Source organism: Montipora foliosa, chromosome 12, assembly GCF_036669935.1.
Source record: "Montipora foliosa isolate CH-2021 chromosome 12, ASM3666993v2, whole genome shotgun sequence".
Lineage (NCBI taxonomy): Eukaryota > Metazoa > Cnidaria > Anthozoa > Scleractinia > Acroporidae > Montipora > Montipora foliosa.
Window position 1 is genome coordinate 15500243 of NC_090880.1, and position 15000 is coordinate 15515242.

General features: G+C 37.5%; 1 protein-coding gene across 1 annotated transcript in view; it reads right to left on the reverse strand.

The window, feature by feature from the left end:
• Positions 1-15000, reverse strand: part of LOC137979927 (glycogen phosphorylase, muscle form-like) — a 27665-nt gene that overhangs the window by 779 nt on the left and 11886 nt on the right. Inside the window, exons 8-21 of the mRNA XM_068827241.1 lie at positions 14181-14327; positions 13565-13728; positions 11677-11791; positions 10512-10613; positions 9299-9446; positions 7907-7965; positions 7179-7239; positions 6987-7067; positions 5816-5844; positions 3303-3353; positions 1919-2046; positions 1473-1607; positions 461-527; positions 1-142 (exon numbers count right to left, since the gene is read on the reverse strand). The exon at positions 1-142 is cut by the window's left edge and continues 779 nt beyond it. Coding sequence (XP_068683342.1) covers positions 1-142; positions 461-527; positions 1473-1607; positions 1919-2046; positions 3303-3353; positions 5816-5844; positions 6987-7067; positions 7179-7239; positions 7907-7965; positions 9299-9446; positions 10512-10613; positions 11677-11791; positions 13565-13728; positions 14181-14327 — 1429 coding nt within the window. The remainder of the gene's footprint in view (positions 143-460; positions 528-1472; positions 1608-1918; positions 2047-3302; positions 3354-5815; positions 5845-6986; positions 7068-7178; positions 7240-7906; positions 7966-9298; positions 9447-10511; positions 10614-11676; positions 11792-13564; positions 13729-14180; positions 14328-15000) is intronic.

The window sequence follows — 15000 nt, forward strand, 5'->3', positions numbered from 1 at the left end:
TGCCGACTGGTTTGACGTCACGAACATTGATGGGTTTTACTTTCCAAATTTCTTCGGCGTACTGCTTGATGGTCCTATCGCTGGAAAATTTGCCAGACGAAGCCACATTCAAGATAGCCATACTGTACCATTGATCGGGATCCTATAAAAAAATATATAGGTTGAATCGATTTTACGTCACGAACCGTGGGGTAGGCGCATGAGACATTTCCCGTCTTGTTTCCAACTGTCGGCGGGGAAAAAAGCCCGGGAACAGGATTGGGCGATATACCTGTAATGTTCGGAGGGTGATAGTTTCAGATTAATTTCTTTTCCAGTAACGGTCGACCCACGACAACTATTGACGGAGTCCGATTCTTCTCCTCGTTTTTTTGTCTTCTATAAAGAACCGGGAATTCTGAACAAAAATCAAAATGCACCAGTGATCACCGAGATTCTTCGTGTTCGAAGTACTTTATACCTGGTACGCTTCACTGACTCGTTCCTGGCATTTGAGGTAAGCATCAAAGTCAGCCATGAGAAGAAACCTGAAAATTCAAACAAAGTAAAGCGATAATTTTTGAATCAGGAAAACACTAACGCTGTAATCTGATTGATTCTTTGAAGTAGCCTCGTAACCCAATTTGGTCTGACTGAATACAAGCAGATGGAAAAGAAAACTGTTTGAAAACCCACGAATGGACGGCTTGCTAAGCAGGACACTACATCGAGGTTTTCTATGTCAGAAGACCTTTCACGCTGTGGTTAATTTTTGACAATACAATATAATACTCAAGTCAAGCTATGATCCTCGCAGTTATGAACGCAATTTTTGCAATTGCGTAAAGAAGCCTGAAAAATTCAGGTCATTTGTGGGTTCCAATGTTCCCGTGAGGAATGAATCAACGATGAAATGATATATGAAATGGATCATAGATGAACTGCGGATATGAAAGCAAGTGAAACTATGATCCTCGCAGTTATGAACGCAATTTTTGCAATTGGCTTCATAGCTCAGTTGGCTAGAGCGTCGCACCGGTATCGCGAGGTCACGGGTGCAAACCCCGTTGAAGTCCTCAATATTTCAGGCTTCTTTACGCAATTGCAAAAATTGCGTTCATAACTGCGAGGATCATAGCTTCACTTGATTTCATATCCGCAGTTCATATATGATCCATTTCATATATCATTTCATCGTTGATAATATAATACTATTAAAATTATATATTGCATTCGGTTTTGGCATGATATCCTGAATAATCATGGCCTACATTGGTTTCTTTTTTAGGACTGACACCCTTCGAATCTCGTAGTCAACAGAAACCACGGCCTTTAAAATTCTTGATATCGAGGTTAACCAAATCAAGTTTTACAGACGAACAACCTTGGTTGCAATAGTTATATTCTGACGGATTGACTTGGCTCGGCTTTTCAATGACTGACGTGCAAAAAAGTTCACATTTGGTAGGCTATGAACTGCAATTACCACATACCTATCATGGTGAAGCAAGGAATTGACGATGTCTTGAAAAGCGCCAGGTTCAGTGGGTGAGAAGAAATTGTCTCTGATTTGATTGATGGCTTTTCTGAGCTCCATGCTGTTATCATAGTAATCCATTGAGTTGTAGCTACAACATTTCAAAAAGAGGAAATCAGTAACCTTAACGTAATGATCATGACGATGGTATCGAAATGGTACTAGCAACGAGGAAGGAATTGTTCAGAAACAAAAACAAAAAGGTCGGTAATGGAATAATAACCCTTTTCACGGTTAGTCTTTCTCATTTGCATTACAATGTAATCTAACGCGGATGCGAGGCAATTCGGGTTATAACTAAAAAATAGCCCGAAATTGCCTCACACACATGCTAGATTACATTATTATGCAAATGAGAAAAACTAACCGTGAAAAGGGCTATTATCAAACAATAAAGCTCACCCTTTTGCCCTGAGAGCATTCACTTCTTCCACTGTCATTCCAAAAATGAAGATATTTTCTTTTCCCATCTCTTCTCTCATTTCTACGTTAGCTCCATCCAGGGTACCGATCGTGAGTGCTCCATTCATCTGCAAGAGTCCACATGTCAACATGAAAAAGGCAAATTGATTGACAAAAAGAAAATGATAAACAATGCTGTACAATGCCCTTAGCACATTACATGACAGCGTAATAAAGTAAACACCCGCATATAAGAAAATTTTTTTCAGGTTTAAGGCTGATCGTGTTCTTATTTGAGGGGTGCTTAGTGAGAAATCAGCCTCAAAGTGTTCTTAAAATTTTCTTAAAATTGGTTTCAGAAATACCTCAAATTGTATAGTACTAGAGGTTTAATTAACATACAATGCTGTTTTGTAATAGACTTTATAGTTTGTAATGGTCTGGAACACCATAGTACGTTGATATAAGTTACTGTACTGTATTCTTTCCTTATCCTAATACCCTTTCCCTTTGTATTAAGAACATGTTTTATTTATCAGGCTGAATTTGTTCTTATTTATATGGTGCTTCATTGGCCAAATTTCAGCCTGATGTTCTTAATCCACTTGTTCTTATATGCGGGTGTTTACTGTATACAATTCGAATACGATCTTGGCATCTATGTCCTTTTTTTTTTTGGTTGATGTGAAAGAATGAATAATTTTCTACCATTGGGCAGTGTCTGCAGAGAATTGAGCACAACAAAGTTGGGTAGATGATTTGGAAGGCTAATGAGGCAAATACAAAATGACTTTAACAAGTATAAGAATCTGAACTAGCGAGACACAAACCATCAGCTTTTTATGGGCCAACCTGAGGAGTGAAACCAGAGTAAACCTGCGACAACTCCAGCAGGCGGTAGTTAAACCCCAGTAAACCCAGATTGAAGTTCAAGTTAATAGGCCATTTCCGAGTTCATGTCTGCCTCCTCCTCAAAGCGAGTCTAAGTGCAAAGTTTTTGTGATGGTAATTAGTTCTGCTTTACATATGAATGAAAACTAATTTTCATAACAAAAACTTCGCACTTACACTCGCTTTGAAGAGGAGGCAGACATGAACTCGGAAATGGCCTATTAACTCTCAAACACACACAAAGAAAAACATTGTAACAATCATAAAAAACGTCTCGGAACATAAAAATTTCCCATATACAGAAAGCACGATGGGTTGATCAACTTTATTCAGGCATATTTGAGGCAACTTGACCGTTTCCTTAACAAACTATAACCTGGACGTTTAAAAATAAAGCCGGTTGCTTTTGTTGCCCAAAGCCTTTAATTCAAACTCGTCATTTTTGAGAACTTATAGCAACAACAGTCAACAGTCACTGCATTTTTTTCAATACCATAAATTTCATATTTCCTGTTCCAGAAGCTTCTGTTCCTGCCAAGGAGATCTGCATTACAAAAAAAACAGAACAAGCAATGGATTTTTCTCTCCATCTAATTAGGCTAAGGTATGCAAGAAATTTTACACACGTACTGCTGATTACATTATACACAGGACTTCTCGACAGTTGCTTAGCTTTGCGTCGCCAAGCTGCATGGATGTATTCGCCCTGCAGTGTGATTGCTGATCTCATTGTCTGGGTCTGTCATCTGCCAAAGCTGGTTTACGGCATTAAATTGAAACCCACACTATGCCAGTGTACTCCAAGGTTTGTGATTTCAGTATAAACTTTCGTAATTAAACCTTATGCAAAATGAACTTCAAAAACTTGATGATTGATTGACAAAAATCCTACGCAGCATACTCAAACAATCCGAGACCAAGAAAAATCAATTGTGACTTCTGGTGAGTTTTCTCGCTATTAAAACTGCCCACTTCCTTTGGATTTTAAGGACGGTGCCACCTAACATGAAGGTATTTTACCCTCCATATAGATAATGCAGAAAACTTGATCTTGGTTGCGAATGTTGGAAAATAAGAAGACCCTTGTTTAAAGGAAAAACACTGTTTGAAGACCCTCACGGTTTTAATTAATGTTTGCATACCCTGAAACAACAGGAAATCTAAACGTCTTTAAAATAAGCCACAAATAACGACTCGCCAATTCCATTTATGTGCTTTTACTTACAAAATCTTGAGAATGGAGCTATTTAAAAGCGTGGAGGGCATCCACTGCTAAGATTAGACGGCACTTTAACTTTCACAGCTCAAATTACCAGATCATGACTCAAACAGATTCGAGACAAGTCAGACCAAATTACAACATAAAAGTTGGGGGCTATCGCGCGATTTCTGAAGTAAAATCATTAATCCTCAACGTATTGATTACGAAGTTAAACGCTAAAAGATTTTTAAAACACATTTTAAAAAAGGCGAACGACGATTCGGCGCTACGTTACGCCATTATCAAGTTAAAAAGTATAAGGTGTAATACGAATATCTAAAATGTGAAACAAGACATAAAATATTTGCGAGTCCTATGGGTATAATTAAGGAAAAAGCGAATTAAAACAAAGCTTTCTTCGTACACATGTAGAGCTACTGTAAACAATCATTTCAATAATAAAAATTATCCTCGATCCGGAATAGTTTCCCTCAATGAATTCATTTTTTTCTTCCGTACACGATTGTAAAGAAAAACAACCCGATATAATTCAATTGAAAAAAAAGCTCTATTGACATTAATGAAATACCTTATCCGTCGCTTTAAGTGTTTTACTAGGGATTTTAAGAAACTATCTTAACGTTTACGGCAACAACAGCGCCACAAAATATAATACAATTGGTTAAAAAAGAGGAAAAAATCATCCTGCTGCACGACATTGGTTCTGTAAAACAACAACAACAACGTAAAATCACGAGATTTGAGGTTTTGATGACAAAGTGATGAGCAAACAACAGAGAATCTTTCAACGATGAAATGGTATATGAAGTTAATCATACATTGAACTGCGGATATGAAATCAAGTGAAGCTATAATCCAGTTATGAACGCACTTTTAGCAATTGCGTAGAGAAGCCCGAAAAATTCAGGACATCAACGTTCATTTTCTGAACTACACTGTAGTACCATAGATTTCTCTATTTGATAGCCATAATATAAACAACAGGTGCACATGTCTTGATTTACCAGAGAGAGGATAGAAAAACCACAAACCTTACTTTCAGAAAACGTTGAAGACAACAATTCAACTTTACAAAACGCGTTCAGTCACCCCCAAGTTTTAAGTCGTAAACCAATTCTATTCATAACTAGTTTAGAAGGGGCGTGAAAACATTATTTACAGCGGCTCGAAAATGCCGCTGGAAGGAATGGAATTGTCAAGCTATTTTTTGCCCGTTATTCTAGGATCTACATATCTGTAAAGTCATCATACGTGGCAAATACATTCGTATTTGGTGGCACTGTCGTAAATGGTTTGGTATGATTATTTTAAAATCTTTGCGCTGATTGGTTGCACTTGACGTGATTACGCGATGATCACCCGGCGAAGTGTTTTTTTTTCTTCAAAATGGCCGCAAGCCGTTTTGGTGACAGAGGAAGAAATGACTATTTTGAAGAAAATGCACGTTTTGTATGAATAGTTAGTACGTTTACTCAAAATTCTTTGCGCTGATTGGTTGCACTCGAGGTGACTACGCGATAATCCCTAATTTTTTTTTTTTCAAAATGACCGCAAGCCGTTTTGGTGACAGACGAAGAAATGATTGTTTCAAAGAAAACACAAATTTTTCAAATAATCACCTAATGTAATTATACTAAAACAATTATTCACCTCAAGATTAAACAGTCGATTATTTGCGTCAATATTATTGCCGTTGGCCATATTAATTACCAAAATATGAATTGGGTTTTACAACGCTGTTATAACTTTAATTCGCGCTTTCATATAGTGCTTTTTTAATTTACCTGTTCAGACAAATCAGCGGCTGGTATCACTGGGTCATAGTTAAGGAGACACGGTTACAAAAAGGTTACGAGTAGTAAGCACTGCATTCCCGTCACCGGAGCCTCGGATTGACCCAAGGCTCTGGGAAACTCTAAGAAGGAGAAAATGCGCCGTGGGGTTCTTATAGCCAAAAGTTGGCTATTTGATCCTTACGAAGCCTGTTCACTCCTCGTACTAACATGAATGCACCAATTAGAGACGCTTTTGATTCTTCACGAAAACCAATTAGAAGACACTTTGTTTCAGGGTTCCCCAGAGCTCTTCTCTCCCTAAGTCAAGAGAAGTGCTCTGGGGTTGAGATTGCCTCTTACTGCTAGATGCCAACAGTGATATATCTGAACCCCGTCACTTAAACAAACAAACAAACAAGCAAACGAATTATCGGAATAGCAGAAACACCACAACCTTTTTTCCTGGGACTTTAAATGCACGTAACTAAGGAAATTACATTAAAAAGCTGGCCAAACGTTACATTACGGGTAATGCATTATTGGGTGACCAAAACTGTTGATTCTTACCCCAGTAATTGAATGACCAAACGAGAAATAGATCAGTAGACTCTGCACGTGCGCGTGCGGGCGAAAGATATCGCCGTGCGTTGTTGTCGAAAGAGACACTACAATAATTAGTGCTCAGTATAAAACCAAAAGAAATATTTTAAATGTTTCTATCACCGAATGTTGGTCAGAGTTCGTGTCTCACCTACCACCGTACAACGTCATGGGTGATCCTTCATGAACAGAAAAATAATTTCCAGTAAGACAATTTTTAATGTTTTACCGTAAGACAGGACAATTCCTAGTTGCTTCTTTTTCTTTAAAAACTGCATGTTTTCTCGCGCATTGTCAAGCCTGCTGATTCCATTTGCTCGACGCATGCTGCTGCTGTTGCTGCCCTGTACTGAGTGACAGACCTCTTTCATAATGGCTGCCAAATAAAATATTCTTCTGTTTTAATGATAATAAACCTTTCTGGCCTCGCTAGGACGAGCAAATTTCTAAAAGAACATTTGCTTCAAAATGAGGCAGTAGGTCTAATTAACATAAATAAAAAAGAACGTGAAGGTGGTTGCCATTTCTGAAATGTAGTCTATATACTAAGACGGTCTTTGTCGTTATACCAAAAGGATACCCTTCTCTGCGAGAGAAACCCTGTAGTTGTCAAGAAACACAAGCTTCAGCTTGTCTCCAATGATGGGGTCATTGTTCACAACTATAAAGCAAAACAAAACAAAAAATACACATAACTTCAGACACGTTTTCCTATTACACACGGAAAAGAGCATAGGTTTGAAATCGGCGAAAATATAAAACCTTTCGTCACCTCTTGCAATGTTGTTGAAGAGTTTAATGATCAGTTTTGCCATGTAGTACCCAGGAGCTGCCTGTTTCAGAGTAAAAGAAAGGGTGTGTTTAATACCGAGGTGAGGTGTTGCATATAGGTCATCGTTAACTTACTATGACGTACCAATTTTTTTGCAAAAAGGCTCGCAAGCCTCATCAACCTTTTCCCGCAGGTTTTATTTAAAAATTGGTTTCTAACACAGCCACAGTATCATCTACACTTTCTAAATCTTCTTAAAAAGAGCACTAAGGAAGAAGAAGTTTGAAAAATAATGATTTCAAAAATAATTTGTGATAATAAAAAGATGCAACAAAGGGGCCGTCATAGTTTTGAGTGCACCTAGATGTTGCTAATCAGTACCGTACAACTTCTACATATTTGTCACAACATTTTCACGAGCCAAACTATGTTACGATTTTACAAGAAAACCAATCTCGTATGAGGACCTTACTAGCCAACCACAATTCTTGCATATTTCTCTACTGGTAGGAAACCCCAGCTTGGAGGAACTTCATGTAGCAGTTTGCTCCTGCCAATTTTTTCAACTGACATTTTTTATTAAGATATGAAGCCTCCCTCGGTCTATTTGTTTGCGTGACAAAACCCGACTGCTTCAGAAAAGCGGGCCGCTCGACTGATTTATGAACGGACTGCTCGAAGTCTATGCCAGTGGAGACTTGATCTGTGTTAACACAAGACATTAATACCTTTCCTCCAATCATGACAGTGCGAGGAACAAAATCCATGTTTGGGTCAGCCTTGAGTCCTAAAATACAATTAAACAACCATATTGTCTGTTTGCTCGATTCAATTACAGCTGTAACAGAGAATTTTAACAATGGTGTAATAAATCGTTATCGTAATGGGCGAAAGTTATAAAAGACAGTTAAATGGGGTCGAAGTTATCAGTGTTCCCCCTTGACTTCTCTGAAATCTGCAATTTCATATTGCTTTAAAGAGAAAGTACGGCCTGGAAAACGTTTCTCTGAATCGAAAGTTGACTACTCATTTGCGCTTAAGACGCCTTAAACAGCCAATAATAACGCTTCAAAAATAGACGTTTTTAAATCGAAAACCGCCATCATTGTTTTTGTTTATGCAAACGAGGCCATGACGTAGCAGTAATCAAAGCATTGACTGAAATCAGGGCCCGGTTGTTCAAAAGCAGATTAACACTAATCACAGATTAAAAATTAACCAAGGAGTTTATTTCTCTACTGCCAAATGCTGTTCAACGCTGATATTCGGCAAAGTTTTACATTAGAAGAAGTTAATCTTGAAAAACAAAAATAAGCAAAAGAAACTTTCTCCAAAAAGTTGAAAACATGGAACAAAAGTTTACAGTTAATTGGCCTTCGAACAACCGGGCCCAGAAGCATAGACCTCGAAACGTGTAATTTGCAACTGTTTTCCTTGGAACAAAGCTGGGGATTTTAGGGCACCAATTTTATGTCCAAATATGGACAAAAATGAAATCGACGCTGCACGCGCGGGAAAATGCACGAGCTACGTTACATCCAAATAAGGAAACTTTTAAACTCTAAAAAACCTCAGCTCTGAACGAGAGTTAAACGCTTCAAGGTCATGAGCTTCTGCTGAAATACAGTGTATTGATTTTGATCCCCCTATGAAAAAAACCCTGTTCAAAGACGCTCTGGAGTAACATTCAAGTCCACAATTGGGTCAGTATCGCTCTCCTTGACTGTGTTTTCGTCATTTACATCCACTTCAGCCGGAATTTCAGTCAACGATTTATAGTGCACTTTTAACTCTCGAGTTTCCTTAGGACACACAGAGGCCTGGTGATTTACTTTCTGCATTCTCAGACTGTTATTCCCCTGGGTCTCTCAGTTCTTCATTTCTTAATACCCAACGATCTCCAACAACAAACACTGGTTCCCTTAAAAGACTTTCTTAGTAATATTATGTGTTGAAATATACTACTTCAGCTTTCTGCCTTCCTTCTCTTATTATTAGTGTCATTGCAATCAACATCATCATCATTGCTATTATTTATCATTTGCACCTCGGCCTTTGATTGCCCAAAGAACAGGCATTTTAATTTAAAATGTTCAAGTTCAATTAAGGTGTGCACTCACTGTTGTACAGCACAATGACATGAAGACAGTTCATCAGTTGCCGTTTGTATTCATGGATCCGCTTCACTTGAACGTCAAAAATAGAGTTTACATTGATTTCAATTTCAAACTCTGCCTTTATGAAAGCTGCAAGTCTAATCTTGTTTTCCTAGAAAAACAGTAATTCAGTAGTTTTGCCTCTTTACGACTAAATTGTATAAACAACTTTGATCCTAAGAAACGTATAATATATAACAATTAAAGCAATTGAAAATTTCAGGTGGCTCCGACCGGAATATATATATCGGTAAACAGAACCACAGGGTCTCTTCACCAGTAATAGACCTTTTTACCGATACGGCGGCCATTTTGATTTCTATTGTTTCGAATAGCTATTATGGGATGCCCAGGGGGCAAATACATATTAATTTGCCCCCTGAGCATCCCATAATGTCTTTCGAAACAATAGAAATCAAAATGGCTGCCGTATCGGTAAAAAAGTATAATTATTGTCAAGGGGAAGTAAATAATTAAATTGTAAAAGTCATTATTAATTCATAACAGTTATGACCAATCAATAGGCAGTATTTGAGTCACATGTGCACCTCTGTAAACCCCAATACAAATAAACTGTCTGAAAGCAAGGGGGGAGATATTGAATAGGTAGCAGGGAAAGGCTGGGGTTGATGAATTATTAATCAATTGTATTGACTTTTAATACAGACACCTACTTGGCTAATTAGTATTTATTAACTTTTGACACAAATCTTTACTGATTGAAATGCAAAACACAATGGCGATATTTTCATCATGAATTCAATTTGATTTACCTGTTTCCAGCTGTGCTTTTTTGTTCACTCTTGTGTTCTACCAGGCAGTAAAAGCGTTCACCACCCATTTTTGTATTGTATTTCGCATTTTTAAGTACTATTTCAGACAACAAGGCAATTTCTTCCTTCTCAGTTTTCGGAGAAAGAAACTGTCTTGCCGCCGCCATAATCATGCTTCATCACTGACTGAAAATTATGCTCAATTTCATTGTTGTCCCATGAACTCTCTTCTCTGGGACTTACAATGTTTTGAAACGCATATCCTAGTACTGAATCGCAAAACAATCCTTTTATTAAATATATTGTTTCATTACTTTCAAGTACGGTAATGTATTTGCGTCCGATCTGTATGGGCGTTTACACAATACTACCCAGAAATATTTCAATAAATTCAGCGCAGTTACCTGTTTCTTCCTCATGAATGCATGTCTAAAATTCCGGTCTTTCACATACCGCTCCAACTTTCTCAATTTTGACAAGTCTGTTATCCATTCTTCACCAATTTTCTACAAGGAAAATGGAATTTGAAAGTGAATAATAATGAAAGGGTCACAGTAGGGCAGTTTTCCTCTATGCGAGTCTACATGTAAATGTCACACAAATTTTCAAGTCAACTGTGACAAGTCGCAAACTACAAGTAACCTTGTATCAGGACCTTTCAGGACTGGAACTACAATCATGCAGTGGCAAAAGTAGTTGGGATGCTAATGTCAGGATGGGCCTGAAAACTGTCAAAATTCCACTAAAAGTTTCGAAATGCAAGTCCCCCCCCCCTCCCCCTCCCCCCAATCAATGGTGACATAGACAAGGAAATATAGGCACAATTGGCACACTGTTCCAATTATTCAAACTCAGTGAGAAAACCTGAAATTCAAAGTGTGAGTGTCCCATGCAAGACTTTTGCCACTGATTGTAGCATAGAATCAAGGGAAATGCAGAGGGATTTTTTCCAATGTTACTAATTTTCAGAATACAAATCTCCATATCTTGTGCACCGCAATCCTGCACCAGCCATGGATTCAGATAGTGGAGTGACACATTCTCATGAGAATGCAAGTACATGTAGGAAAAATTAGGACAAACTTAAAAGAGTCACTCCTCATTTTTGATACTTGGTCACAAAGATAACCTTTGCATCTCTCACAAAACAAATTTCTTGACAGGTAAGGCCAACAATAGGAATAAATAACCGGACATGTCTTGTGTCAAAAATGTGACCTACCTTCTGTGCGAAATCTAACTAAAATTTTTTTCGTTGACTGTAACTGGAGGTAACCTTTTATTGTTTTGAGTACATGTACCTGCAGTTTTCAATATTAGTTTCCGAAATTCTAGCATCATTTATGCTAACCTAAATTCTAAACTGGAATTTACCACCACCAGCACCACTAACCATCTGTTGCTACAGCTGCTACTAACAATCATGTGTAACGAAGGAACACAATAGGACGTCAAAGTTAGTGTCAAGAGAAATATTTTCAGCAGTCTGCCAAAATTTCATTGCAGAAGTGTAGGCCTTCTTGGGTTATGTAATAAGATTAAAATAATTAAAACAATAATTATTTTCACCTCACAGATGAGGTCTGATAATCCAGCATTGCACAAAAGAAGCCAGCGTCGAGGTGTCACACCATTTGTCTTATTCTGAAATTTCTCAGGGAACATTTCATAGAAGTCTTTGAACCTGAAAAGAAGACATCAAACCACAATAGTTATGTTTTGAGAAAAACGCTGATTGGAAGCTTGAGAGTCCACATTTTTTGCATGTTTGCTGCTTGCTTAGTTGCTGTCTTGAAATATTTCGACAAAAGTCAATGAAAGACATGCTGTATACATGAACTGTCGAGAGAATCAAGTTAACGTGCTGATAATCGCAGTTATTAATTCATGTTACTTGACCTCATGTTAACTTGTCTTTATTATTGTTGTTTGGTCTCACAACTTTAACTTAACACATAGCTACTGTAAGAGTTCCTGGTATGGGCAATTGAAGATGGGCAGAGAACTGTCTCTGATAGTTTACACATATATTAGTACTGCTTCCTGCAATGAAGCTGCTCTTTCGAAATTCTTGCATCCAGTAGTGAAAGCGTTTTTCTTTCCAGCCTTTGAACAATCCTTGCAAATCATTGACAAGTCTCCTTTGTCACCTCTTGTTTGCAGCCACTGAAACTCTGTTCATCCATTTCTATGGTTTTGATGTACTACAAAAATTAATGTTTCATTTGCTTTAATTTGTCCGGTTACACCTGCTCCAATTCAATGGAGCAAGAAATCAAAATGGTGGACAGGCATGCAAGCTACCAGGATGTTGCAGTGGTTTCCAGTCTCCTACTCTGATAAATCCAATGGCAATTCTTTTGACCTTTTCAATGTGCAGTTTTACCTTGTTTGTCAAAGGGGTTTGCTTCTTTGAAATAATAATAATAATAATAATAATAATAATAATAATAATAATAATAATAATATCTGACCTGCTAATTGCCCTTTCTCACAGTCTGTGACTGAATTGCTAAGGGTGCAGCTCAATGAGGTCGGACCGAAGGAGCTGTGCAGCCGACTAGGCGCTTGGCCCCTAAACATGACCCATGTGTGACGTGTGACCTCAGCGCACAGCACCACAGCCAGATGGAATAGGCTGGGAGTTGATTTTGAGTAGGGAGGAAAACCGGAGTACCCGGTACCGGAGATCAACTGAAAGTCAGCCCACATACATGTACGACCCGAGGCCAGAGCTGAGCCCGCGTCACAGAGCAAGTGTCCTGTGTCCCGGGATGCATTCAGATTTTGAAAATGCTTTTTTGGATATTTTTTGAGTAAAAATGCACAATTTCTATGTTAACACGATCCCTGGTTCATGTTGAGCCCACAGAGGATAAAGATAGGACGAAAGTTAATAGAGAAAGTGAAACAGAAATTTCTCTGATCATCTGTTGTGCTGTCATGCTCTCAATGACATGATAGCAGCACTGACCAAAAACAGTCAACAGAGTGTTTTGAGAGTTTACAGATCAATGTGAATGCACTGGGCTCAGACTTAATTCTTGGTTTTCAAATGACATCACTGGGGCCGCCATGTTAATAAGTGTCTCCAAACACAGAAACAGCGACCAGGTTGGTGTCCCGACCCAATCCTCTGGGAATTGAACTCTACCATTATTCATATGTTTTCTTTTGTTTTCGTTAAAAAAACATGGCTGTTGATCACATGAGTGAAAACCAAGAATAATGATAATGTAAATAATGCTACAATTTTGAGGCAAAAAACTCCATGCTAAAGGTAGCTTAACAGCAAGACTTACAGTATACCATTGGTAATTTAAGCATTTTTAATTAGGACATGGTTTTTGCCAACCTGATTTAATACCCACATTTGAAAGAAGCTGCTCAGGTATTGACATACATGTACATGTTCATAGAACAAGAAAAAGCGGTTTTCAAGAATTGTCCTACTTACACAGTTGTTTTTAGAAGTTCTGAGTGCAGAGCTGCCACACCATTGATTGTGTGAGAGCCTACAATGCACAAGTGTGACATATTGATGCGTTTTTCATGGCCTTCCTCAACCAATGACATCCGTCGCATCCTTTCTACGTCTCCAGGCCACAATTTTTCCACTCTCTGATCAAAATAAATAAATAAATGGAAAAAAAGTATTCAATAACATAATTTAAATTCAGAGATATAAGACTTAAATTTAGAGTGGTAATGGTCCAGACATCAAAGCTACTTTAGGTTTTACAGTGAGAAACCAGTTTGCACTTACAATACATGTACATGTATCATGCTAGTCTTGTCTAGAACAAAAACTTCTTATACTTAATTATTTCACTTCTGATGTGAAAGCCTGGTTAAAGAAGACTGCCACCAAAGCCATGTCCTTGATATAAATCCTTCAAACTTTGGGGAGCAGTGAGCCTCCTGGCTGTAAAAATCTAGATAGTTTATTGCAGCAATCTGCCTAAAACAAACAGAATGTGCCATTCCAAACCAATATCTTTGTGAGATAGCTACTCATTACACCAACAGTTTTCTATAATAGTAATATTCTCCTCTTAATTGAATTAAATCACCTTCAGGAATAAGGAATTTATTTCATAGATAATCTGAAGGTGTCTTGGTAGAATATACTCCAGCATGTGCACTGGCCATCTCTCTAAAGCTTCAGGAAGGACAGTATGATTGGTGTAACTGAAGGTTTGAACACAAATGTCCCAGGCCTGTTGAAAATATTTGGAAGAAGAACAATAATCAGTATCATTATTACTATCATGATCATTCATCATCATCATTATTAATTTTTCATTTTTTTTACCCAGGAATAATATTAGTTAATACCTAGCCCTTTTATCCTTGTTCAAGTGAAAAATTACCTCTTGGAGCTTGAACAAAGGGACTAATCTAAATAACTAATTAAAAAAAGAACTTTTCCAATCAAGGGGAAGCTGTTAAATTGAAATAAGCACTCTGTGCAACATAAATTATAATTCATTTCACCATTTTTAATGTACGTGTACATCAAAAATGCAAAAGTGTGACAACAGTCTAGTACTATATATATTCTCCCTAGAAGCGATCACGGTCCTGAATATAACATTACATATTGATGTTATGATCTCTCACCAGTCAATTAACAAAAATAACTTAAGAGAGTACTGTTCGTTGATGAGAAAATCACTTTTTAATTTGTTTTGTAAACAGCATCAAGAACACTTTATTATACTACTGTTACAGCAAAACTTCAATTTAAATTATAATTATTTAACACTTCCTGAAATAGCGAATTAAACTACTAATAGAAGCTCCATCAGATAATACATGTAAGAAGACTCAATTAAATATTTCCTTGCTACAGCTTTCTTTGCTTTTTAAACATTTCTAGCCTCTTCTTAT